The sequence below is a fragment of the Schistocerca cancellata genome, chromosome 6 (assembly GCF_023864275.1).
Source record: "Schistocerca cancellata isolate TAMUIC-IGC-003103 chromosome 6, iqSchCanc2.1, whole genome shotgun sequence".
Classification (NCBI taxonomy): domain Eukaryota; kingdom Metazoa; phylum Arthropoda; class Insecta; order Orthoptera; family Acrididae; genus Schistocerca; species Schistocerca cancellata.
Window position 1 is genome coordinate 272,615,418 of NC_064631.1, and position 27,744 is coordinate 272,643,161.

The 27,744-nt window shown below is 39.7% G+C and overlaps 1 protein-coding gene across 1 annotated transcript in view; it reads right to left on the reverse strand.

Moving 5' to 3' along the window:
• Positions 1-27,744, reverse strand: part of LOC126191464 (myosin-VIIa-like) — a 389,317-nt gene that overhangs the window by 60,493 nt on the left and 301,080 nt on the right. Inside the window, exon 32 of the mRNA XM_049932341.1 lies at positions 20,463-20,600. Coding sequence (XP_049788298.1) covers positions 20,463-20,600 — 138 coding nt within the window. The remainder of the gene's footprint in view (positions 1-20,462; positions 20,601-27,744) is intronic.

The following is a 27,744-nucleotide window of genomic DNA, read 5'->3' on the forward strand; positions in this document are numbered from 1 at the left end:
AAACAGGCACTAATGTGCACAATTCAACATTTGCAGAACATCTTTTCATAAAAGGGCATAACCCTAAAGAATTAAACGAAATGACAGTTCTGCATAGAGAAAAGAAAGGGAGAAAACTTGATGTCTTGGAAGAACTTGAAATTTTCAGGCACACACCAAATAAAGATGACATGTTGAATGAACAAATACAGTTGAAAAATAGAAATTTCTTTAATGCTTTTAAACCAGTGGTCTCAGTTTTATGATACTTATAATCCAGGTTCTCTCCTCCTTTTCAGAAACATTATTTTACCTCTGTTAAGTTACACTCATTACTAACTCACCAGATGACCTCTGTGTCCTAGTTATGCAAGCTTTCTTTTCAAATTTTGTGTCATACAATGAACTGATGTTCTTCATTACGTATGTAATTCCAGTCATATTTAACTCTGATTCTACCTGTGTTACATAAAACGTAGCAAAGTTTGTACTATTTTATCCTGTTTGAAGCTCATTTATAATGTTACTCAATAATTTGTAAAATTAATTTTTGTTAAAAGCTATATTGGCTATACGTATGATTTACTTCAGAAAATGTGTAATATACAAAATTGTTTTGCTCATGTTACTAGAGGCCTGCTTGTGGTGCGCCCCACATTACGTTTACTTGGCAGTGTGACCAGTTGCCACACGGTCAGTCTCCTCACACCACACTGGTGTTACTTATGTTTTAATGATTGACTTTTTGAAGAACATTATTTTTTATACTTTAAAGTATGACTGGAGAAACTCACCTCTTAAATCACTGTACATCTTTGTCAATATGTTCTTCATGTAAGTACTATTTGTTTTGCACTCGTTTACTTTAATGTAACTTTTATTAGATACTATATTTAATCTGACATATTCATTTTAGGTGATTACCTTACCTTCTGATGAAGTCACCCTTAGAGGTGACGAAACCTGGTCAAGGTATATAGAAAACCTATGAAACCGGTTGGCAGATTTTTACATATTTTTCAAAAAAAAGGAGGAGTTGCCATATGTTTCGGAACTGTTTTGATTTCAAGAATATTGATATTAATAACATTTACTCAGAGCAGCACTTAGAAGGTTGTGCAACAAAAGTAGTATTTCATGGTAAGTCCTTTATATAAGTAGGTATATACAGATAAACTTCAGGAAATTTTAATCTCTTCATAAAAAATCTGGAAGCAGTGGTTGCTGGTGATTTTAATGTGGATTTATTGAAAAGCACTACTGTGAACTTTGCAACTAGGATATATAAATACTCTGAGACTGCTATTGATAATATCTTTGAAAACAAATCTAGGGAAAAGAGTCATAACACAAAACCATTGGTAAATGGACTATCTGATCACAAAATACAGCATTTTGCATTAAATGTTGAAACTTGTCAGGATAAAAAAATCTATTAAATATGATTACAGGAGGGTAATGAATACATCAAAAACTGAGAAATTCAGAAAATTGCTCAAAGACATGAACTGGATAGATGTTTACAATACTTCTGACTCAACTGGAAAATACAAAGCAATCATTAACAAAGTTACCTCCACTTTCGGAAATTGTTTTCCCCTAAAGGTAACTCAAATCACACAGACATCAAAAAATAAACCATGGGTTACACAAGGAATAACGGTATCATTTGGAACAAAAAGGAGACTATATCTATTATCTAGGAACAGCTCTGGTATCAACATTGTAATGCATTACAAAGAATACTGCAAAGTATTGAAGCAAGTACCCCAGAAATTGAAGCAGCTTTATTATGAGAAAAAGATAATTACATTGGGCAACAAAATAAAAACTGTATGGGGTATAGTGTAGACAGAGACAGGTGGGGCCAAAAACGAAGAGGAACAGATAGCTCTAAAAATAAATGAGACTTTGGTAACAAGTGCATGTAGTGTTGCAAACCTCTCAAACAAGTACTTCATTTCTCTTACTGACAGCTTGGGGTTATCAGGCTCAGTGAACAGTGCAATGGGGTATCTGAGACCAGTTGTTAAAAGTAACTTCAGTGAAATGTAAATGATACTCAGATCTCCCAAAGAAGTAGCATCCAACATAAAATCCTTAAAATCTAAGTATTCTAGTGGTTATAATAGGGAAACATTCCACATGGGAAAAATATATCTAAAAACAAAGATGATGAGACTTACCAAACAAAAGCGCTGGCAGGTCGATAGACACACAAACAAACACAAACATACACACAAAATTCAAGCTTTCGCAACAAACGTTTGCTTCATCAGGAAAGAGGGAAGGAGAGGGAAAGACGAAAGGATGTGGGTTTTAAGGGAAAGGGTAAGGAGTCATTCCAATCCCGGGAGCGGAAAGACTTACCTTAGGGGGAAAAATGACAGGTATACACTCACACACACACACATATCCATCCTCACATACACAGACACAAGCAGACATTTCTGCTTGCGTCTGTGTCTGCTTGTGTCTGTGTATGTGAGGATGGATATGTGTGTGTGTGTGAGTGTATACCTGTCCTTTTTTCCCCCTAAGGTAAGTCTTTCTGCTCCCGGGATTGGAATGACTCCTTACCCTCTCCCTTAAAACCCACATCCTTTCGTCTTTCCCTCTCCTTCCCTCTTTCCTGACGAAGCAACCGTTTGTTGCGAAAGCTTGAATTTTGTGTGTATGTCTGTGTTTGTTTGTGTGTCTATTGACCTGCCAGCACTTTTGTTTGGTAAGTCTCATCAACTTTGTTTTTATTCTAGTGGTTATGATAACATATCAATGAAGTTAATCAAAGAGTGCTCATGTGAGTTGAGTTCTATCTTAAGTTATTTGTGTAATCAATCTCTTATCAGCAGAACATTTCCAGATTGGCTAAAATACACTGAAGTTAAACCTCTTTACAAGAAGAGCGATAAAGAGATCCATTAAACTATCAACCAAGTTCACTTTTGCTGGCTTTCTCAAAAATATTTGAAAAAGTTTGTGTTCAAGCATCTCCTTAAGCATCTGACTGCAGATAATATATTGTCCATGTCACGGTTAGGATTTCTTAAGGGTTCTGATATAGAGAACTTACAGCGAGAATGTTCTTAATTCAATAAATAATAAATTAGAGACTACTGGCATTTTCTCTGACTTGTCAAAAGCCTTTGACTGAGTGAACCACACCATTCTCTTAGGTAAATTAGAATATTATGGTGTCACCGGTAGTGCTGCAAAATGGATTGAGGCTTATCTAACTAATAGGAAACAAAGGATTTCATTTCGAAATACCTGTGCAGTAAGCAGTGAGTCTTCGTCTGATTGGGAATTAATTACATATGGTGTTCCTCAAGGTTCCATCTTGGGTCCATTGCTTTTTCTTGTGTACATTAATGACCTCTTGTCTGTTACAGTGCCAGATGCGAAATTTGTTTTGTTTGCAGATGATACAAACATTGCAATAAGTAGCAAGTCAAGTATAGATTTAGAAATAACTGCTAAGCAAATTTTCACTGACGTTAATAAAATGGTTTAGAGCTAATCCACTGTCATTAAGCTTTAAAAAGACCCACTGTAAGAGATTTCCTTCCAGCACATGTATAACATATGAAGACATGCAGAATGAAGAGGTTGACAGTGTTAAATTTCTGGGATTACAACTTAATTATAAATTCAGTTGGGAAGGACATACCACAGAATTGCTTAAGTGCCTATAAAGGTCTGTACTTGCAGTGAGAATGATGTCAGATGTAGGAGATAAAAATATATAAAAAAAATTGCATACTTTACTTACTTTCATTCTATTATGTCATACGGAATCATATTTTGGGGTAACTCATCAAACCAAGCAAAAGTTTTTAGTGTGTCATAAGAATCATTTGAGGTGTAAATTCAAGAACACCATGTAGAATCTTGTTCAAGGAAGTTTGTATTCTAACCACTGCTTCTCAGTATATTTATTCCTTAATGAAATTTGTTGCAAGTAATAAATCTCTATTTCCAACCAATAGCTCAATACATAGTACCAATACTAGGAATAAGAACAATCTACATAAGGACTTAAACTCACTTAACTTGTGATCTTAGCAAAGCCTTCGATTCTGTGGAGCATATTTCACTCCTCAACAAACTAGTTTATTACGGAATCACAAACAGTGAAGTTGACAACATTTTTGAATCTTTCCTCAGCAACCACAGACAAATTGTTTGTATTGGTAAACAGAGATCACAGCTAGCTGAAGTTAAGTGTGGTGTGCCACAAGGGTCAGTATTAGGACCTCTGCTATTTATCCTAATGACAAACGATCTACCATCCTACATAAATACTCACTCCATTCTCTATGCAGATGATACCACTTTTTTCAATATCAGCTCGGACATTGATATGCTCCAAACTGTGGCAAATGACACAATATCACAGGCATCAGTCTGGTTCCGAGCTAATGGGTTCCTGCTTAATGAGAGTAAAACTCAAAAGATTGTATTTAGTTTGAGAGATCCACCAGCAAAAGACTTCAAGAATAGTGTTAAGTTCTTAGGTATTGTTATAGATACTAAACTGACTTGGGAGCCACATATTAAATACATTAGTGCAAGGCTGTCTAGAGTGGTGTATTTGTTAAAGAATTTAATAAACCATGTACCTGCGGCCTATGTAAGATCAGCCTACTTTGCTTTTTTTCAAAGTATTATATCTTATGGGCTTTTAATATGGGGCAATAGCTCACACCTTCAGGACATTTTGGTACTTCAGAAGAAAGTAATTCGAATTATCACAAACAGTGATAAACTGGCCCACTGCAAACCACTGTTTATCAACTTAAAAATATTAACTGTGATAAACATGTGTATTTACACTGCCCTACTGCATATAAAGAGCAACTTATCAGAATACCAGCGTAGAAGAGATGTACACTCTCATGGAACCAGAAATAGTAGCAATCTTGACATACCTTACTACAGATTATCCAAGTCATTGAACAGCTACGAAGTGGTGGGTATGAAGATGTTTAATAATTTGCCACTAGAATGGGTAGAAGCTCCATTTGATTTATTTAAAGACAAATTGTTCAGGTGGTTAGCTGCAAATCCATACTACTCACTTCAGGAATTTTACGACTGTAAAATATCATAGTGGTACCGATTTGGAGAGTGCAGCATAATTTCTTTAACTGAATCAATTATGATGCAATGTTTTCATATTATTTCATTTTAAATATTGTATTTTATGTAAAACCTGTGTCACATATTGATCTTTAACCCATGTATATATGCTGTATAACTTGTATATATGTAACTTGACTTTGTCAATTGCTGTAATAGCTAAACGACAATAAAATTTCATTCATTCATTCATAAAGGGGTCCAATATTCAGGAACACACATTTTCAATAAATTGCCAGCAGCCATTAAAAATTTGGTTTCAGATAAAGCATAATTCAAACAGAGTTTGAAAGACTTTTGATACGCAACTCCTTCTATTCTATAGATGAATATTTTAACAGAGGCTCTTAGGCCAGTTTAAGTAAAAATGTCTGTCAGATTTCAGTTTTGACAGCCCTTTGTCACAACAGTTAAGATCAGGTATTATGTGTATGATAAATTTATTAATAGTGCATAACAATGTTTCATTCTGACAGTGTATTAGCTGTTGCAGTTTACTGTATTGTATTCACCTATTTTGACAATCTCCTGAGAAATGACCAGAGTAATAAGTATTATATTCAAATGTTTTTAAGTTTTTTATGTTATACTTTCTGACATGTTTTACACAGACAAGAATCATCTCGTTTTTTTTTTTGGGTCTATGGAACTAAACTGACAGAGGTACTCAAGGTACCCTCCGCCACACACCATCGGGTGGCTTGCAGAGTATGTATGTAGATGTAGATGTAGATGTAATCTAATTTAATTTTTTGTTAATATGAGGTCTGTCTAAAAAGTATCTGACCTTTGATTGTCCCGTGCAAAATCGAGATGATAGCAAGGCACCACTGTACACAGTAAAGGAAGAAACCTTTATGCACGTGCATGAATTTTGTCCCAGCCTTCCAGCACATCAGTCACTGCCTGTCAGTTGCTGAGTGATGTGTTGCACAACATGTTCGTCAGATTACCAATTCTCTCAAGATGACTGAACATGTTGGGCAAAGATACTGCATCAAATTTTGTCAAAAGCTTGGTGATTCTCAAGGCAAAACAATTCATAAGATTCAGCAGGTGTTTGGAGAAGATGCAATGGGTGTAACACAAATTAAGGAGTGTTTCAATTAATTCAAAAATGGCCGCACATCAGAAAGAGTGACCAGCGTTCTGGGAGCCCCAAACTGCTCGGAGTGCAGTTGTTGTTGAGAGGGTGCAAAATTTGGTGATAGCAGATAGTCGTTTGACCATGTGGGAGATTGCTCAGGAGGTTCGAGTGAGTAAAGATTCTGCGCATGAAATTTTGCATGATGATTTGAACATGCCTGAGTGGTTGCAAAATTCATGCCCAAGTTGTTGTTACCAGAACAAAAACACCTCTGTTTTGATGTTGCACAGGACCTTCTGGACACCACCAACACTGATCCTGGGTTTCTGAATGCTGTGATAACTAAAGATCAGTCGTGTATGTACAGGTTGACCCAGAAACAAAAAAAAAGATGTTCTCTGGTGACTTTGTGACGCATTTTGGTGCAAAAGACCAGACATGTGGACACCAAAAAACTGGCAACTGCATCACGACAATGCCCCTGCACATACATCCCACTTGATCCAAAATTTCTTGGCCAAACATGGAATTACAGCCATTTGTCAACCTCTCTCCTCTCTAGACATGGCTCCTTGCAACTTCTGGTTGTTTCCAAAATTGAAGACCCCACTGAAAGCATCCCATTTTGATAGTAGAGAAGAGATAATGCAGAACACGATGACGGAGCTGAACACCATTCCAAAAGAAGACTTCCAGAGGTGTTTCCGGCAGTGGAAGGATCAGTGGGCTAAGTGTGTGCAAGCACAAGGGGCCAACTTTGAAGGGGATTAGGTCACAACGCCGTCAGGTATTAGAAATATTTTTTCTGGCAAAAGGTCGGATACTTTTTAGACAGGCTTCGTAAATGTTGGTATGGTACCAAGTCAAATGTTTCTCAGAAGTCAACAAATACTGCATCTGTATTATAACCCTGATCCATGGATTTCTTGATGTCATGTAAGAAAACTGCAAGTTGGGTTTTACAGGTGAATTTTTCAGAACCCATACAAGTTGGCATGGTGGAGTTAATTTTATTCCACATGCTTCATTAAAATGTTTGAGCTCAGAGTGTGTTCTAGTATTCTACAAGATATATATGTCAATAAGACTGGATAGCACTTTTGCTGACCACTTCTGCTGCTCTTCTTGTTGATGGGTATTTCCTGGGCTTTTTTCAAACCACTGGACACAGTCTTTTGTTCAAGGGATCTACGGTACATTGTGTGTAAAATAAGAGGAAATTCAGCTGCAGATCCTGTATAAAATCTAATAGGCATTCCATTGGACCCCGAAGCTTTGGTCAATTTTAAAAATTTCATCTGTTTCTCAATGCCACTGACACTAATATCTAGATCATGTGCCAATGTGTCCACTCACACCTTAACTGTAATCAGTGGAAATCAGTCATTTTTCCAACCAACACTGAATATTTTGGACATGTTGTTTTGAAAGACAGCACCAAACAGATGAAGCACCAAGTATCAATAATTGATAACCTCCAAAAACTGTGGAAGCTGAAATAACTCCAATTGTCTCTGGGTAAAGTCGTCTATTATTTAAAATTTTTCCTAACATGGCAGATATAACTCACCCATTGAATGAGTTGCAAAGAAAAGGTGTTCCTTTTGTTTGGTCAGCAGACTGCAACAGAGCATTCACCAACAATGCAAAAGACATCAGCATGCCTCAGTATCTTTGCACTGTGCAATCAGCTCATCCTAGCAATTGATGCTTTCCATTTCTGTATTACAGCGGTGTTAACTCACAGACGTATTGATGGCTCTGAACAGCCTCTAGCGCATGCCTCCAAAACATTAACAGCCACTCAATGCAATTATTCCCTGATTGAGGAGGCTTTAACCATTGTGCACACTGTCCTGAAGTTCCATGTTTTTCTCATAGCAACAAATTCCATCTCATCATGGATCATAAGCTGCTTTTGGCACTGTTCAGCCCACTGTTCCAACATCAGGACAGGACCACACAACGGCTCCTGCTCTGTATTTTGTTTCTGAGTGCTTAGAAGTGTGAGATTCAATATAGGTCAACAGCAAAGCATGCTAATGCAGAGGGATTGTTGCACCCATGCATGGAACCCAATACAGCCTCTGAAAAAGTCAAAGATGTCTGTTTACAGATTGATACTCACTTGCAGCACATGGTGGACAGACTTCCGGTGATGGCCTATCACATAGTACAGGCCACCTGGCAAGCTCCCATACTCTGAAAGGTGGCCAATATTGTATATAGTGGTTGGCATGAGCACCTGCCTGCCAAGGAGTCTCATCTGCTCTGCATCTATTTTCTCCTCTGTCATCATCTGCCAGTAGGTGATAGAACTCTCCTCCTTAGCACCACCTAGGATGACTCTGAGGGCATGATCACTCTAGTCCTATGGACTTGTACCCCGACTGTCTTACATCCTAGCCACTAGGGAATTGCCCATATGACATCCATACCATTTCACCTGCCCGCCCCCGGTAGCTGAGTGGTCATCATGACAGAATGTCAATCCTCAGGGCCTGGGTTCGATTCCCAGCTGGGTTGGAGATTTTTCTCAACTCAGGGAATGGGTGTTATGTTGTCCTAATCATCATCATTTCATCCCAATCGATGCACAAGTCACCAAAGTGGCATCAAATTGAAAAACTTGCACCCAGCAAACAGTCTACCCACCGGGAGGCCCGAGTCGCTGGACCATTTCACCTGCAATTGAATGAGTAGGTGGAGTGTGTAGTGTGCACTTTTTAAGACATAGTTAGAAATGTGCTTGGTGGACAGTAGCAGACTCAGAGTTGCCTCTGTTTCTCAATACCTATGGACCAAACTACCAAACTCCTGCCTGGCAGAAGCCCGGTGGAGATACTCCATGGTCAACAGCCCTGGACTCTGCTGCTCCTGCTCTGACCTACACTACAGTCTGAGATGTGCTTACACCCTTCAAGATATGCCACAGAAACCCCTATCTGGGCACATAGTTTCAGTTGATCTCCTGCATGGCCACTGACAACAGTGTGAGTGATGCACAGTCAGCGAAAATTCACCATGGACACCAGTAATGTCACTCTCCTGTTATCAGAGCCAGTTGCACCCTCAGTAGAGTGCCAATCTGCCACAACACCCACCCACAGCCAACACTGGCAGATGGTCCACCTGCAAGCACCGCTCTTTCCTGGGGCTGGACATGATGGGGGTGCCTTAGCTTCAGGAACTGTTGGGCACTGCCACTATCGAGATGAGGCTGCCAGTTGTGCCGGGTCTTCCACTAATGTTAGATAGCAGCCACGTGGACGCTGGTCTCCTACAGGAGCATTCATCAGCGCTCCCCCAGCTGTCACTGCACCCGCTCCACGCCACTGATGGCATGATTTCCACACCACTAGCACATGTGATGTCATTGTTCCCATGCATGGCACCCTATTATCAAGCCGCTTCTGGCCATGTGCCTCACTGAGTCAGAGACAGCTGCTCAGTGGCACAACAGCAATGCCTCATCAGTTGTCATCAAGCTGAACATCATCAATGTACAGCTGCTGTTCCATCATTTCTGCTGGTGCTGCCCCCACTGCCACTGCTGCCACCGTTGTCACACCACAGCCTCCTCTGCTACACCATTCTCTCTATGGTGCCAGTCCTGTCTTTTCAGCCTCCAGCATTTTTCCACCGATGCTGGTGGCACCAGCTCCCCAGAGGGGGGTAGAGATGTGGAGCCTTGTTCATATATGCTGTGATCATCACAATCACAGAATTTCATTTGATGCCACCGGGGAGAAATTGAAATGAGAGTGCCTCTTTTGTTTGTTGCCAGCGCCACCACTGGCTAAGTGGGGATGGCTGCACACCAGCAGCACACCCCACTCTTTCCCATATTTTTCCTGCTCCATAAAGGTTCTGTCTGCCAAGTATGACTGTTCCGTAATTTATTATGGTGAACTTTCTGGTTATTGGAGTTGGCCTGACTGTTTTTACCATTGTGCCTGACATGTTTGCATAAACTCTGGTGCTTAGTCACTGCAATTGTATTTACTGTATACTTGTTATTTGCAATAAAACTATAGATACCACACTTTTTGGCAATGAGGTTGTTCATTTTCCATGTGTGTTCCATAAGAATGGATTCAGCACTGATTCAGTTGTTGTAGTAGCAGTTGCAGCTGCTACTTGAACAGCAACAACAGCAGCTAGATTTGCTTTCTAAGTTGGTTACTTCAGTGGGTGCCACAATCTGTCTGCAGCCGCCCTCAGCACAGATAATCATGCCCCCAGCTTTTCCACCATACCAAGAGGAGAAAGAAAAGTGGGATTCATACATGCAGCATTTACAGCAGCATTATGCAGCCTTTCATGTAGCAGACTTGGCTGTACAATAATAATTTTTCTTGTCTTGGATTGAGCCCAAAACTTTTCTCTCTCTCTCTCTCTCTCTCTCTCTCTCTCTCTCTCTCTCTCTCTCTCTCTCTTCAGAAATTCACTCCATTGACAGACCCTGGGGCATTGTCATTTTCTCAGATGTGTGATTTTCTCAGTGCTTATTATCATAAGCAAACCCACCTTTTTGCTTCCCATGTGGACTTTCACCAGTAGCAACTGCAATTAAGCCAGTCCTATCAGGCATGGATAGCTGATCACCAGGGTTTAAGTCATAAGTGCAGATTTACTTGTGTTCAATTTCAACAGTACTGCACTGACTCTCTAACACAAGACATCATTGCCTATTCTGCTCCAGATGGAGAGGTGTGTTAGGATGCATTGCATTTAGAATATCCCACATATGAGAAGGTTCTAGCTATCGCTCAGGTGTTTGAAGTGTCACAGGCTGCAAATGAACAATTTGAGTACATAGTGGGTGTGGCAGTGGTGTGTTCAGTACCCCAGCAGTGGCGTCATTTTCCTCTTTTTTGCACTGTTTGCCATGGGACTATGGCTCTCCCTGAGACAGTTTACCCTCTTGTCCTGACTGTTACCAAGCACACATCTACAGTCGCTGCCCACATAAGCACGCACAGAGCATAGTTTTCCATTAACAAGGCCATGGGTTGCTGACTGTCATGGCCGCCCATGCAGCCAGCCCACAGGCACATATGTGGAGTTTCTGGAGGTTTATAGTATCACATCTGTGCTAAGCCAGGAGCTCAGTGTTCCCATCAAGATTTGTATTACAATGAAAATTCAGCAATAGCTTTTCAGTTTCCAGGTTGATACCAGGGCATCTGTGTCTCTCATGAGTCTTGAAATAAACCATCATTTGGGTCACCCTTCTCTTTCCTCAATCAACAATTATTTGGTTGACTACAACAATCAGTTGATTTCTGTTCAAGGCTAGCTCATGATCTACATTTAGTATTATCTGGGTGGGTCAGTCTTGGCTGTCAAAAGTGCAACATCCAAAAATGCTTTTTGGTCTCAATGCATTCACAGTTTTTGTTTTCAAATTCAGGATGCAGTGCATCTCATTTCTGGCTCCATCCTATTGCAGCTGTTAGACGACCTTTGCCATGAGTTCAGGTCACTGTTCTCACCAGAAATGGGTGCTGCAAAAGACAATGAGGCCCACTTAATCTTTAAACCAATAGCTGTTACCAAATTTTGTATGCTCAGTCGGTTGTGTTTGTTCTGTAGCTGGCAGTTAAGAATGAAGTGGTCACATTGAATGGCCTGGATATCATCAAGCCCATTCCTTCTAGCCAATGGGCTACACCTCAGGTAGTTACCCAAAAGCCTAAGGAGGTGCTTCATTTGTGCAGGGTTATAATTCCACCATTACTTCCCAATCTGTAATGTATAAGTACCCCATACACCACCCTGAAGATATACTCGCAAAATTGGTGGACAATGAGTGTTTCTCTAAACCTGACCCGGAGGAGGTGTACCTGCAGCTTCAGCTGGGTTTCACCTCTCAACAGATAATGTTCATTCACACTCTCTTAGAGTTGAACCATTACACACAGTTACCATTCAGCTTTGTGAATGCTCCTGCCATTTTTCAGAGATTTTTAGAACAGTTAATGCAAGGGGTTCCATACTGCACAAACTACCTCAATGACTTTATCGTCAGTCTCCCCATGTCAGGGACATCTCACTAACCTTAGGATTATGTTCACTAAATTGGAAGTGATCAGTAGACATATAAGTTTTTTCAGACTGAAATCAAATATTTAGGCCACATTCCCTCAAAGTACAGCACCAAACCAATGAAGCACAAGCACCGACAATTGGTACCCTCCCTAAACTGCAGAGGCTGCAGGAAATCCAACCGTCTCTGGGTAAAGTCGGCTATTATCCAAAATTTCTCCATAACATGGTAAATATAACTCAACCACTGAACGAGTTGCAAAGAAAAGGTGTTCCTTTAGTTCAGTCAGCAGACTGCAGCAGATCATTTGCACAGAGACACTGCAAAAGACATCACCATGCCCCAGTAGCTTTACACTGGGACAACAGCTCATCCCAATACTGGGTTATAGTAATGTTAGCTCACAGAAATGCCGACAGTTCTGAAAAGCCTCTACCATACATCTCCAAAATGTTAACAGTCGCTCAATGCAATTACTCTCAGGTCAAGGAGGAGGCTGTAGCCACTGTGTACTGTGTCTGGAAGTTTCATGTTTTCCTCCACAGCAACAAATTCCATATCATCACCATTCTGAAGCTGCTTGTGGCACTGTTCGGTCCCATTCACAACTTCCAGACAGGACCACACAACGACAAGAGCATTGGGCTCTGTTTTTGAGTGCATACAATTATGAGATTCACTGCAGATCTACAGCACAGCACACTAAGGCAGATCCATTGTTGTGCCACCTTGGGAGCCAGCCCAGCCTCCAGAAAAGTAAGAGGTGTCTGTTTACAGGTCAAAGGTCATTTGCAGAACTTGATGGACTTCTGGTGATGGCCCATCACACAGTAGAGGGCACCCGGCAAGATCGCATACTCTGACAGGTGGGCCATTTTGTATACAAGAGTTGGCCTGAGCAACTACCTGTCAAAGAGGCTGGTCCACTCTGCACCTATTTTCTCCTCTGTCATCAGCTGACAGTAGCCGAAACACTCATATCCATAGCATCAAATAGAATGACCCCCAGGTTGACACCCCTCCAGTCCTGTGGATTTGTATCCTTGCTCTCTTACATCTTGGCCAATGACCCCATGAAGGTCATCATGTGGTATTTTGTCTACTGCCCTGGCATCAACTCAGTGAGTGAGAGGATCCTCCAAATGTACAAATGGTGAGCTGAACAACAAGAGGTGCCACCAAGAACTTTCATGCCATGGCCCATGCCACATCAGCCATGGGACCACATTCACATTGACTGTGCAGGCTCCTTTTTTCATTGTAAGTAAGTGGTTGACTGTGATGAACTCCCTGTCCAATTACTCATATGTCCCTTGCATGCTTTGCACCATCATGGAAGCTACTGTGTGGGTTCTCATCCATATCTAAATGACTGGAGACTTATCCTAGATGATTATTTTCATTAATAGCCTGCAGTTCACACTGGCATTGTTTCAAGATTTGTGCACCTACAATGGTATGACCCACACCACTTACACACCATGTCACCTGCAACTGAATGGGGAGGCAGAGCATATGGTATAAACTTTTAGGGCACAGTTGAAAATGTACTTGGTGGACTCATCAGCAGACTCAGCATTGCCTCTGTTTTTCTGCACCTACAGGACCACACTGCTGCTTGGCAAAAACCCAGTGGACATAGTCCATGGCTGACAGCCTGAGACTATGGTGCAACTGCTCTGGCTTACATCGCAGCCTGAGGTATGCTTCAGCCCTTCAAGATGTGCCACAGGCACTCCTGCCTGAGTGTCCATTTTCCATTTTGGTCATTGGCCTGGATGGGTACCAGCAACAGTGCAAGTGATGCATAGTCAGTGAATATTCACTATGGATGAAAGTGATGTGTTACTATCCTGCCATCAGACCCAGCTGCACCCTCAGTGGGGCATTAACCCAGTGCACCCACTCGTAGCCACAGCAGACTCCAGCATGGAGACCAGCTGCAAGCATTGCTCCATTCCTGGGTCTGCCTTAGCTCAAGGACCTGTTGGGCTCTGACAATGTCAAGATGCAGCTGTCAGCTGTGCCAAGCCAACCAAGGATGCACAACAACAGCCACTTGGACACTGCCCTACAGCAGGAGATCAATCAGCTCTCCCAGAGCTGTCACTACACCCATCCCATGCTGCCAGTAGCATGGTTTCCATATCACTGGCATGTGCAGTTTCATTCCTGTGCATGGCATCACTGGCCCAGAGACAGCTGAGTGCTTAGTGCCATGGCAATAACATCTCATTGGAAGTCATCAACCTGATGGAGGCAAGCATCATCAACATGCAACTGGCACTCCACCAGCACTGTGCCACTTTCATTGCCACCACCACTGCTGCTGCCATGGAGTCAGCTAGGTGGACCCTGCAGCCTCCTCTGCCACACCAGTCTGTCTCTGGACCCCATCCCACCTGCTTGGCCTCCCACCTTTTTCCATTAATGCCTGTGGCATTGGCTCACCATAGGGAGGGCTTGACATGTTGTGCCATGTTCACATATGCCATGACCATCACAACCACAGAATTCTCATTTGGCACCACCAGCAAGAAACTGAAATGAGAGTGCCTCTTTTATCTGCTGCCAGCACAACTGCTGGCTGAAGGGGGGATGGTGCGTACTGGCAGCACATTGCACTCTCTGTCATATTGTTCCCACCTCGTGAAGGTTATAGCTGCTGCTTAGGACTGTTCTATGATTTATTATGATGCATTGATGGTTACTGGTATTGGTCTGGACTATTTTTACCACAGTGCCTGTCCACATGTGTGCACAAACTATGGGGCATAGTCACTGCATTTGATTTACTGTGCATGTGTTATTTGCAATAAAACTGTAGATATGAAAATTCATCTTTGCAGCGTGTGAATATTAAACTGGAGTAATACTTCTAATTCTACATCTATACTCTGCAAACCACCATGAGGTGCTCGGCAGAGGGCATGTCTCATTGTACCAGTTATTAGGGTTTCTTCCAGTTCCATTCACATGTGGAACTTGGGAAGAATGATTGTTTAAATGACTCTGTGTGTGCAGTAATTATTTTAATCCTATCCTCACAATCCCTATGTGAGTGACATGCCATGCTAATAGACTTTCTTGGGATAGTTTACATCTATTTTCAAGTCTTTCAGTTCAGTTCCTCTAGTATCTCTGTGACACTCTCCCATGGATCAAACAAACCTGTGACATTTGTGCTGCCCTTCTCTGTGTACATTCAATGTCCCCTGTTAGTCCTATTTGCTACAGCTCCCACACACTTGAGCAATATTCTAGAACCATTCCCACAAGTGATTTGTAAGCAATCAACCTATGTAGACTGATTGCACTTCCAGGCCTATTCTACCAATAAACTGAAGTCTACCACCTGATTTGCCCACTATTGAGCCTAGGTGAGCATTCCATTTCATAATCCTACAAAGTGCTACACCCCGGTATTTGTATGAGTTGACCAATTCCGACAGTGACTCATTGATTTTATAGTCATAGAATACTACATTTTTTCGTTTTGTGAAGTGCACACTTTTAAATTTCTAATCATTCAAAGCAAATTGCCGATCTTTACATCACTTTGAAATCTTATCAAGATCTGACTGAATATTTATGCAGCTTCTTTCAGATAGTACTTCATTATTGATAGCTTCATCATCTGCAGAATGTCTGGGGTTACTATTAACTCTGCAAGGTCGTTAATGTACTACATGAACAGCAAGGGTCCCAAAATGTCCCCTGGGGCACATCTGAAGTTAGTTCTACATCTGATGATGACACTTCATCCAAGATAAATTCTGTGACCTCCCTACCAAGAACTCTTCAATCCAGTCACAAATTTCACTTGATACCCCATATGATCAAACTTTTGACAGTAAAAATAGGTGAGATACTGAGTCAAATGCTTTTCAGAAATCAGAAAATACTGCAATACCTGACTGCCTTGATCCAAAGCTCTCAGTATGTCACATGAGAAAAGTGTTAATTGGGATTCACATTCTCAATGTTTTTGGAATCCATGCTGGCTAGCATTGAGCAGATCTCTCTGTTCAAGAAACCTCATTCTGTCTGAGCTCAGAATATGTTCTAAGATTCTACAACGAATCAATACCAAGGATATTCTACTGTAGTTTTGTGGATCACTTCTACTACCCTTCTTGTAGAAGGGCATTACCCATGCTTTTTTCCAACAACTGGGCGTGGTCTTTTTGTTCAAGGGATCTGCAACAGATTATAATCAAAAGAGGAGCTAACTCAACCACAAATTCAGTATAGAATCTGACAGGGATTCCATTGGGCCCTTGGGCTTTGTTCAATTTTAACGATTTCAGCTGTTTCTCAACACCACTGACACTAATACTTATTTAACTATCTGTTATGTGTATATTGAAAGGATAGGCTAATGGGAAATGGGGGTGGTGTGTTTGGCGCAGGAGACAAGAAACTCAAATCCAGTGAGATAGACACTGAAGCTGCATATGAGTTTGTTTGGGCAAGACTTAGTATCATGGGTGAGCATAAGAGAATAAATGGATCCTTCCATTGCCCAGCAGACTTATCTCCCAGTGTAATCAAAAACTTTAGAGAAAACCTCAGTTCACTTGGATATAAGTTCCCAAGTCATATTGTAAACACTGTTGGAGACTTTAATCACCCAAAAGTTAATTGGGAAAATTTCAGTTTTGTTGGTAGTCGGTTTGATAAGACACCCTGTGAAATGTTACTAAATGCCTTCTCTGAAAACTACCTAGAACAGATAGCCAGGAACCCTATTCATGATGGAAATATATTGGATCTAATGGCAACAATTAGACCTGACCTTTCTGAGAATGTCCACACCAAAACCGGTATTAGTGACCATGACGATATTGTGGCAACAATAATCACCAAAGCACAAAGGACAACCAAAATAAGCAGAAAGATATATATGTTCAGTACTCTTGATGAAAAATCAGTATTGTTATATCTCAATGAGAAACTCGAGACTTTCAGTACAGGGCAGTAGTGTGAAGACGAATTATGGCTTGAGTTTAAAAGAATAGTTGGCCATGCACTGGATAGATATATACCCAGTAGAACAGTTCATAATGAGAGGGAACCTCGATGGCACACAGTCACTGTAAAGTAACTTCTAAGAAGTTAGTGTCCAGTCCCTAGTGTATGAGACAGAACTGAAACTTAGGGTAGCAAAGCAAAAGCTGAAATGCTTAAGCTCATTTTCAAATGTTGTTTTACAAAGGAAGAAATAGGAGAACTACTCCAACTGCAGTGCTCAAAAATTTTAAAAGAGCACAATTAAGTTTAAGCCAATAATTGATGATAACAGTACGAATTTATTGTGGCACTTGCGAATGTTCAAAATTTCAGAATATATCACAATACAAAAAATATTGATACAATCAATGAAATAACATGCAGAAGTGACATGATCAGTAAAATAAGTGAATCTGAAACATCGAATTGACACATGAAACTTGTACACATGGTCTCACACAAAGGAAAATTCTGAAGTCTGCTTTTATATATTAATAACTGTGCATACTGCACATATTTTTCACTTAGCTGTTTCTATGCACCCTTCTACACTGGTGTGCCAAAGAACAACACTGCAGCATGAGTTTATCTTGGTCAAGATTGCTAAAATTTGTTAGAGATGGTTGCATTCAATTTGTTCCTTTATAAATGAACATTTGAAAGCTGAGCTTAGCATTTTCACTGTTTCACCATAATACAAGAGTTTAGTTAAACTAAATTTAGCAATATCTCCATGCCTTTCAATCCAAATATGTATCATCAGGATTTATTTTACAACCGTGACTAGAACAAACACACAACAGTTTATAAACAGCAACAGATGAAATAGTGGAGGCAGAAAAGTACCACACAGTCTCAGACATTATTATGTTATGTATTTGGATTAAAGAACATGGACATATTGCTAACTTTAGGTTAATGGCTGTCTGTGCTTTGTTCACATCATTTTAAGAGTTAATGGCTGACTGTGCTTTATTTACATCATTTTAAGAAATAAAACACATTCATCTTGCCAAAAGCCAAAAAGCAATTCTTTTCTTTTGGCGCAACTCTGGGTTTTTATCACAGGCCCCTGCCTCTTGGATGGACACAAGATTAATAAGTTGTTGAAATACACTGTCACTCACTGTGTGTGCACTAGGTTTGCTTAGTACACTTGTACAGAACAAGAGCAGACACAGCATAAAATGTCTGCTTGTGTCTGTGTATATGAGGATGGATATGTGTGTGTGTGCGAGTGTATGCCTGTCCTTTTTTCCCCCTAAGGTAAGTCTTTCCGCTCCCGGGACTGGAATGACTCCTTACCCTCTCCCTTAAAACCCACATCCTTTCATCTTTCCCTCTCCTTCCCTCTTTCCTGACGAAGCAGCCGTTGGTTGTGAAAGCTAGAATTTTGTGTGTATGTTTGTGTTTGTTTGTGTGTCTATCGACCTGCCAGCGCTTTTGTTTGGTAAGTCTCATCATCTTTCTTTTTAGATATATTTTTCCCATGTGGAATGTTTCCCTCTATTATGTTCATATAATTAGATAATTTCTTGGAGTAGCTGAGCAGGTATGTTATTTGCATTTGAAGTTTAATGATTTCCATTTTCTTGTTTTATGATCAGTGGAAGGTTGTTGAAAACCTTTGCACTAAAGCACAGAAACCTTCTCAGAACCTTACACAAGGAGGCAAAGTCTGTAAGAAAATTATTTGTATTTCTGATGTTATAGTTACATGAATCAGAGTTCATATGGAACTGATTTTCATCTCAATAACATACACAATTAAAATGTAATGGGATATGAATTACATTTTCTCTGAACAAGCTTCTACAAGATATGTGTTTATAAACTCTATTGACTTTAACTTCACTGATAATTCCATGAAACAACAGGTGGAAAATGTATGCAAATTGAGCCAGCACCCTGATCATAAGGAAAACACAGTGAAGCATTCTTCAAGCAAAATAACTATGAGCAACATTATTGTTTTCCAATGTGTTGGCTCTGTTTTAGCTTATTGTCCAGGTATACTCATTTAATGTGTGGCTATCAGTGTCAATTTATAGAATCAGGAGATCCTTTTCACTTGTCTGAAATTGTATGAGTCCCTGTGAGATTACGATATTAATTGAAACTTCCTGGCAGATTAAAACTGTGTGCCAGACTGAGACTCAATCTCGGGACTTTTGCTCTTCGCAGAAGAGCTTTTGTGAAATTTGGAATGTAGGAGATGAGGTACTGGCAGAATTGAAGCTGTGAGGATGGGTTGTGAGTCGTGCTTGGGTAGCTCCATTGGTAGAGCACTTGCCTGCGATAGGCAAAGGTCCCGAGTTCGAGTCTCGGTCCAGCACACAGTTTTAATCTGCCAGGAAGTTTCATATCAGTGCACACTCCACTGCAAAGTGAAAATCTCATTCTGGAAGATATTAATTGTTTGCCATTAACCAGTTGTAGGACTGTCTAGCTATAATTTTCTAAGCCATCAGTAGGTCATTAATAAACAACAGTTCCAGAAACATTTGTGTCTGCTTTCATCTAGGTAACTATGACAAGTAGGTAACATAGCAGTTATCTGTGAGTTTTTAGTCAGCCAACACGGGCAAGTATAATAATGAAGTGTTCAAACTACAACATACTATTGTATTCACTAATAGAAGTGAATTCCTGGGCTCAAAAACAAATAATTTCATGCAGATATTTCCACCCCCTCTGTTATTTGGTTGCAAAGGCATTGGAGATGCAATGTGACTATTGATAAACATAAGTTTTTTATAGTATCTCTCTATAAAAGTTATTTCTAAAGATAGTGTATACTTCCCTAAGTTATTATCCCCATGACCCAAAGATAGCAGAGGCAACCATTTAAGTATTTTCAAAAGTAATTGTTATCAGACAGTTAACATTCAACACAGTGACAGACTATGGGATCTTAACTATACATATTTTTAAATGAATTTTGAACATGTAACATTCATCACATATTATACAAAAGCCTTATGAACTCTGATGCTGATATATGAATCCTACCACAAACTACTACCTTTTTAATTGTGATTTTCTGCCCGATTTCTGTCCATAAAATACAGAATAATTCTGCTGAGTCACTATACTCAAATCACACAACAAGATGGAGATGATAAGAAGGAAGACAAAAATGTATCATAGCTCGTATACTGGAAAAATATCTGCAGCATATGAACTTACCTTAAGTAATATTTTGCTGCAACAGAACAAACCTGTTGCCAGCCACATGAGTTCCCAACCACGTTCTTCACTCAAGTGGTTTTTATTGTCAGTCAGCTGTCGCATTATCTGACAGTAAATTTCATCCTTCAGAATATCCTAAAAAGAAAATTAGATGCATCACATACTTAAAAATAAAATGCAGAAATTATGATTATAATTAAACAGCTGAAATCTGCATCACATGCAGTATGATATTTTACGCATTTCATCCTCTATTCTGCACGATACTATCCTCTGTCTAATACTTTATTCCCCTCATCCTCACAAAAGGTGAGTCCCTCTCATTCTGTGATCTGAGTGATTTATCCTTCTATTTAAACTTCCCCAGTCTACCACTCTCTCCACTCTAAAGAAAGAAATATTATTAGTTCCAAAATCTAGGACAGTGCATGTATATTGGTAGTATTGATATTTCTCCTGAAAGTCAGTACTGTCCATCAGTTCTGACTTATAACTGAATGCTACCCATGCATAGATAATTTCATGTTGTAAATTCTTAATATAATATGCAACAAAATTCTCACACTACATTAGAAACAAAATATCTCGAACTCCTCTTGCACAAGAGGAGTCATGAGTTTTTAAAAGACTGGTTTGATGCCACCCTTCATCTCTTTCTTTTTTGTAATAATCTGTTCATCTCTACAAATTTATTACCCTAATATACTCAGTAATCTATTTTAAATATTTTAATATTTTTGTGACACCGCAGCATTTCATCAACAACATTCTTTCAACGCCGATTTAACTTTTCATGGAAATCTTATCACACATCTGCTAACCTCTCAACTTCTTTTGGTACGTGTTTTCAAACATTATCTCTCCATGTTAAATCTATGTGTCCAATTTACTTTTAATATCCTTCTGTAACATGACATTTTAAGTGCTTTCAGTTCCCTCTTTTCCGTTTATCCCAAAATCCATACTTCTCTTTCACAGATTTGTGTGCCTCATGTATACTTGCAAAACATTTTTCTCAATATTTGTTTCCAGTATACCTTTTGTTGAAGAAACTTTCTTTGAATGTGTCAACCTGCTTCTGAAATTACACTTAACTTGGCCATCTTTTCAATACTGAGGATATAAAATCAATATTTTATACTGCAAAATTTTTCCAAACTATATTATATAAGAAAACATTATAAGATAGAAGTTGGATTAACACAGACAGCTAAAACAGCTGTTAAATTAGCTTCGGAAAATGTAGCTCTACATCATCCTGCTGTTTTAAAAATGAGCGCCATGAAGCCAATGCATAAAACAGGAAGTAATGAAGGTTTCGTTAACAACAGACCAGTATCATTAACCCCCACCTTCAGTAAGATAGTTGAAAGTATTATCTTGTCCCGGCTTAGTACTCACAAAAAATGAACTACTTATAGATTCTCAACATGGCTTTGTATAAGGGCTAGATGTGAACATAGCAGTTACATAGTTCTTCCACGAATTTCCCTGTCTGTTGGACCAAAGAATGCAAACTGCTCGTATATTCCCAGGCCTGACAAATAGTTTGACACAGTAAGCCTAGGTTACTTCTAAAGAAACTTAAATCATATAATATAGGGACTTCATCCATGCATCGTACATCAACATAACTTTTGAACTGTAAGCAATGCACTAAATTGATTTACAAATTTATGAAAAAATTATAAAATTTCACTCCACCAGTGAAACATTAATGCAAGATATAACTAATGGCTCAATCCTTGGTCCCTTTCTTACATATATTAATGACACTGGACAACCCATTAACTCCTATATTATAAGATATGCAAATGATGCCTCAGTCATATTCTATGGTACAGAATAGCTTTGTTAACAGAATTAACAAAATACTTTAATGATCAGGGCCTCAAGGTAAATGTCACCAAGTCTCAGTTATTGGCAGTTATCACCATACCAATGTAAAGAACGTATGTATCATGTCAGCAACAGAAACTGGCAGCTGCAAATTTCTAGGTGTGTAGACTGATGAAGTCTGTGGTGGACTACATTAACTTTGCATGTGGAAAAGTCAGTGGTGGTTTATATTTCATTAGACACCTTGTAAATATACTTCCCAGTCAAACTTTAAAAATATTTTACTATGGAATGATTTACCCCTTTCTTAACTATAGAACTGAATTACATGGCTATACAGCTAATGTCCACTTAAAAAGATTGTTGCTATCATGGAAATGAGTAATAAGACTTATACATAAGATAGGCCATACAGAACCTGTCATGAGGTGTTTGTGCACTACAAATGCTTAACAATATATTCTCTATACATATTTAAATTACTTACATTTTTTGTAAATAAACAAACTGAAGTTATCAAATGCAGTGACATACTTGAGCACAACAGAACAAAGTATAATTACTTTTGGAGAAGAACAAAATTCAAAATGACAGGCAGAAACCCATACATCAATGGTTTGTGCTATGTCTCAGCTACTCATCAATGAATTGTGCACCCATGTCCCTGGGTGGCTCAGCTTCGGTCCTCATCTGCCTTTACCAGCAATAGGGCCTCCAGGGCAAACATCAATCTGTTCTCACTGCACATGTATGTAAATATTCCAGACAGCAACCAAACAGGATGGTAGGTTGTCCCCAGAATCTTCAGCAGGTGCCACCTCTTGTGTGCCAGGCTCATTGACAGCACTGTGTGTGCATCCAAGGGCACAGCACTGTTATTGTGGGCACTATTTCACCTCAGCATGACATGTGCTTTCAAGTAGGTAGCACAGTATTCATGCACATGACCATATTTATAACAGCATAAAACCACATAGAACAAAAGCGGGTCTCATAAGCTGACAATAAGAAAAGGAATTCTGCATGTATTAGTTTCTCCATGTGCTATGCAACTGTTTGTTTGATCATGGAAAAAGCTTCTCCAGTTGGTCTATAGAACTTAATTAAGTCCACTGCCAGTTATTTTGTTAAGCCATACATACTATATAGTCTATAATAGAGGGAAACATTCCACGTGGGAAAAATATTTCTAAAAAGAAAGATGATGAGACTTACCAAACAAAAGCGCTGGCAGGTCGATAGACACACAAACAAACACAAACATACACACAAAATTCTTTTACAAATGTCTGCTTGTGTCTGTGTATATGCGGATGGATATGTGTGTGTGTGCGAGTGTATACCTGTCCTTTTTTCCCCCTAAGGTAAGTCTTTCCGCTCCCGGGATTGGAATGACTCCTTACCCTCTCCCTTAAAACCCAAATCCTTTTGTCTTTCCCTCTCCTTCCCTCTTTCCTGATGAAGCAGCCGTTGGTTGCGAAAGCTAGAATTTTGTGTGTATGTTTGTGTTTGTTTGTGTGTCTATCGACCTGCCAGCGCTTTTGTTTGGTAAGTCTCATCATCTTTCTTTTTAGAAATATACTATATAGTCTGTTAAACTTTATTTCAAATTATTTGACTTGTCCTATATCATTATGTACCCCTGTATAGTGTATGATTCAAAGGACCAATAAATATACAATAAAATACAATATTACATTATAATTGTTCTTTTGGTTTACAGAGATTTATTTTTTTATTTATTCTAATTTTCATGTTGTATAAGTAAGAGGCTAAAAACAGTTTTTTAATAAAGGCACAACATAGTTGCTGTGAATGGGCGTCCAAGTCAAGTCCACATTTGTGTTCTTAGCATGCAAAAGTTAAATGACACGGAACATGACACATACAAGCTGTCTAAACATACATCCTATGCTAAAATCAAAGCTATACCGGCAACCTCTGCAGTTCCCTGCAGTCCAACTTTTGCACACTAAGAATACACATCTGCATTTGACTTCAATTCCCCTTCCACTACAACTATGTATACCTTTATTAAAAATATATTTTTAGCCTCTTACTTATACAACATGCCAATTCGAATATTTCAAAACATAAATTGCTATAACCCCAAAGAATAATTATAATGTAATGATCAAACAATGGAAAATCCAGGATGGAATGTAACAATTATGAGAAGGAAAGTTGCTACTCATTGTATAGCTGAGATGCTGAGTCGCAGAAAGCCACAACATAAAAGACTCTCACAACTAAGGCTTTCAGTCATTAAGGCCTTCTCAACACTAGACATTCTCTCTCTCTCTCTCTCTCTCTCTCTCTCTCTCTCTCTCTCTCTCTCATGGAAATGCAACTCACACACATGACTGCAGTATCAGGTAACTGAAACCAGTTTCACTTTCACTTGCCTGAGACTGCAGTCACGTGTGTGTGTGTGTGTGTGTGTGTGTGTGTGTGTGTGTGTGTGTGTGTGTGTGTGTGTACAGAGGCATCATAGGAAGCAATTCTTTAGGCAGGCTCATGCACTGACGAGCATTTGACTGATATTTTCTATTTGTGGATACACAGGCAAGAATAGACATGAAGAAATGTATAGTGCAATATCAGCTATTTTGGAAGAGGTGCAGCTTCCCAGAGACTAATTAGTTGCTGTATATCTACTGTAGCTTGCTTAATACACTGGCACTTGTTAAGCAACAGTAGTTATCTATATGCTGTAAGGCTGTAATTATATTTACAATAAAAATCGTTGAAACTTCCTGGCTGATTAAAACTGTGTGCCAAACTGGAATTCAAACATGAGGTCTTTGCCCACTTTTACTTCTGCTGGTACTTCATCTCCTACCTTCCAAACATCACAAAAGTTCTCCTGGGAAATTAGCAGGACTAGAATCTAGTTAACTGGCTCTATGAGAGGTTGGATGGGAGAATGCTAAAGAAAGTCTAAAGCATCCTTGAGAATAATTAGAGACATAGAAACATAGCTAATGTATTCAGTCTAAAAGTACACTGAAGAGCCAAAAAAAGCAGTACATCCACCTAATACAGTGTAGCCCCCCCCCCTCCCACAAATGTGAAGAACTGTACAGCATGATGTGGCATGCACTTGACCAATGTCTGAAGTAGTTGCAAGGCATGCTCAATAATGTTCATGTCTGGGGAGCTTGGTGGCCAGCAGAAGTGTTTAAACTGAAAAGAGTGTTCCACTCTGTAGCAATTCTGGACATGTGGGGTGTCACATTGTCCTGCTAGAATTTCCCAAGTCCATTGGAATGCACAATGGACATGAATGTATGCAGGTGATCTGACAGGATGCTTACTTACGTGTCACCTGTCAGAGTTGTATCTAGACATACCAGGGGTCCCATATCACTCCAACTGCACGTGCCCCACACCATTACAGAGCCTCCACCAGCTTGAACAGCACCTGCTGACATGCATGGTCAATTGATTCATAAGGTTGTCTCCATACCCATACATGTCCATCTGCTCAATGCAATTTGAAATGGGACTTGTCTGACCAGGCAACATGTTTCCAGTCATGAACAGTCCAATGTCGGTGCTGATGGGCCCAGGCAAGGCGTAAAGATTCGTATTGTGCAGTCATCAAGGGTACGCGGGTGGGCCTTCTGCTCTGAAAGCCTATACTGATGATGTTTTGTTGACTGGTTCACAAGCTGACACTTGTTGATGGCCTAGCATTGAAATCAGCAGCAATTTGCGGGAGGGCTGCACTTCTATCATGTTGAATGACTCTTCAGTCATCATTGGTCCCACTCTTGCAGGATCTTTTTCCAGCTACAGCGATGTCAGAGATTTGATGTTATACCAAATTCCTGATATTCACAGTACACTTGTGAAATGGTCATATGGGAAAATCACCACTTCATCACTACCTCGGAGGTGCTGTGTCCCATTGCTCATGTCGCAACTATAATACCACGTTCAAACTCACTTAAATCTTGATAACCTGCCATTATAGCAGCAGTAACCAATCTAACAACTGTGCCAGAAACTTGTTGTCTTATATGGGTGTCGCCAACTGCAGCACTGCATTCTGCCTGTTTAAATATCTCTGTATGTGAGTATACATACCTATACCAGTTTCTTTGGCACTTCAGTGTAAAACAACACTTTATAATTGGTAAATATACTCATTTTTCACTCTCAAAGATATGTGGATTTCTATACTTCACAATGTAAAATAACATAATCACATTCTGAAATTATCAGAACATTCTATGTGATAATTTTCAGTGCTCATAGATAGCCCTTATTGATGCCACATCCAGCAAAAGTCTCTTGAGAGTATTGTTACAACAGATGTTCCTGAATGAAATCAAAGGCAACCAGTCACACATAGCTTATTGGTCCATCACATTGAGACACAACAGCAGCACAGAGGTGTTGCTTGCTACACCTCTCTCTCTCTCTCTCTCTCTCTCTCTCTCTCTCTCTCTCTCTCTCTCTCTCTCTCTCTCTCTCTCTCCCACTCACACACACACACAGACACACACACACACACAGACACACACACACACACACACACACACACACGTGGATGCATTTGGTGTTTGCATGGTTGTGTTTGTAAGAGTGTGTAATTAAACCAAAGAAAGAGTGGAACATAGAAAATTAGTAATAACTTTCCACAGCTGGATTATGCAGCATCAGTCAGCTACAGGTGATGATTCCCCATCCTCATTTTCTTAACGCTTTTGTACTATTGTGATTACTTGTATAAAATGGAACATAATCATGAACAAGCAGAGAGACATTGTATTCACATTCGGAAGTTCACGCTGATAACAAAGCTACAGAAGGATTCAATGTAGTCCAATTGAGAACTATTAGGTTGGTGCATAAGTTCATAGTGTTTTTGTTTGGATGTTGATATTGCAGTTGCTATGGGTTTATTCTTCAATTGTCATTTTTTTATTTATAGTTCACTGTTGCTATTTTAGTCCACACTTTGCCATTTTGTCATTTGGAGATAGTGAGTGGAGATAGAAAATGGAGTGCCACGGGAAGAAATTGGAATATTTCTGACATATTCTTCTGTTTGACTTCAGTAGAAGGATGACAAAAGCAGAGACAGCCAGGAACATTTGCACCATGTATGAGAATAATTACATTGCACAGAAAGACAAGAAAATGGTTTTCTCATTTTAAGGATTGTTTTGACATTAGGGATTCTCTGTCCTGTGGCGCACCTACCACGGAACACTAGTGGCTGAATGTCTGGCCACAATATTCAAACACCCATGGCTCTGCACAGTAGGGTGAGGAAGTCAGCAGGGAGGCCAACAGAGGACAATTCCAGAGGTTGCACTGACACCACAACCATTACATGCATCTAGAATCAGCATGCACAGATTGGCACTATGTTCTGCTACCGCAGCCCAGCTCTACAGCCACACAAAATGAAGTAATCCTCTGTGAA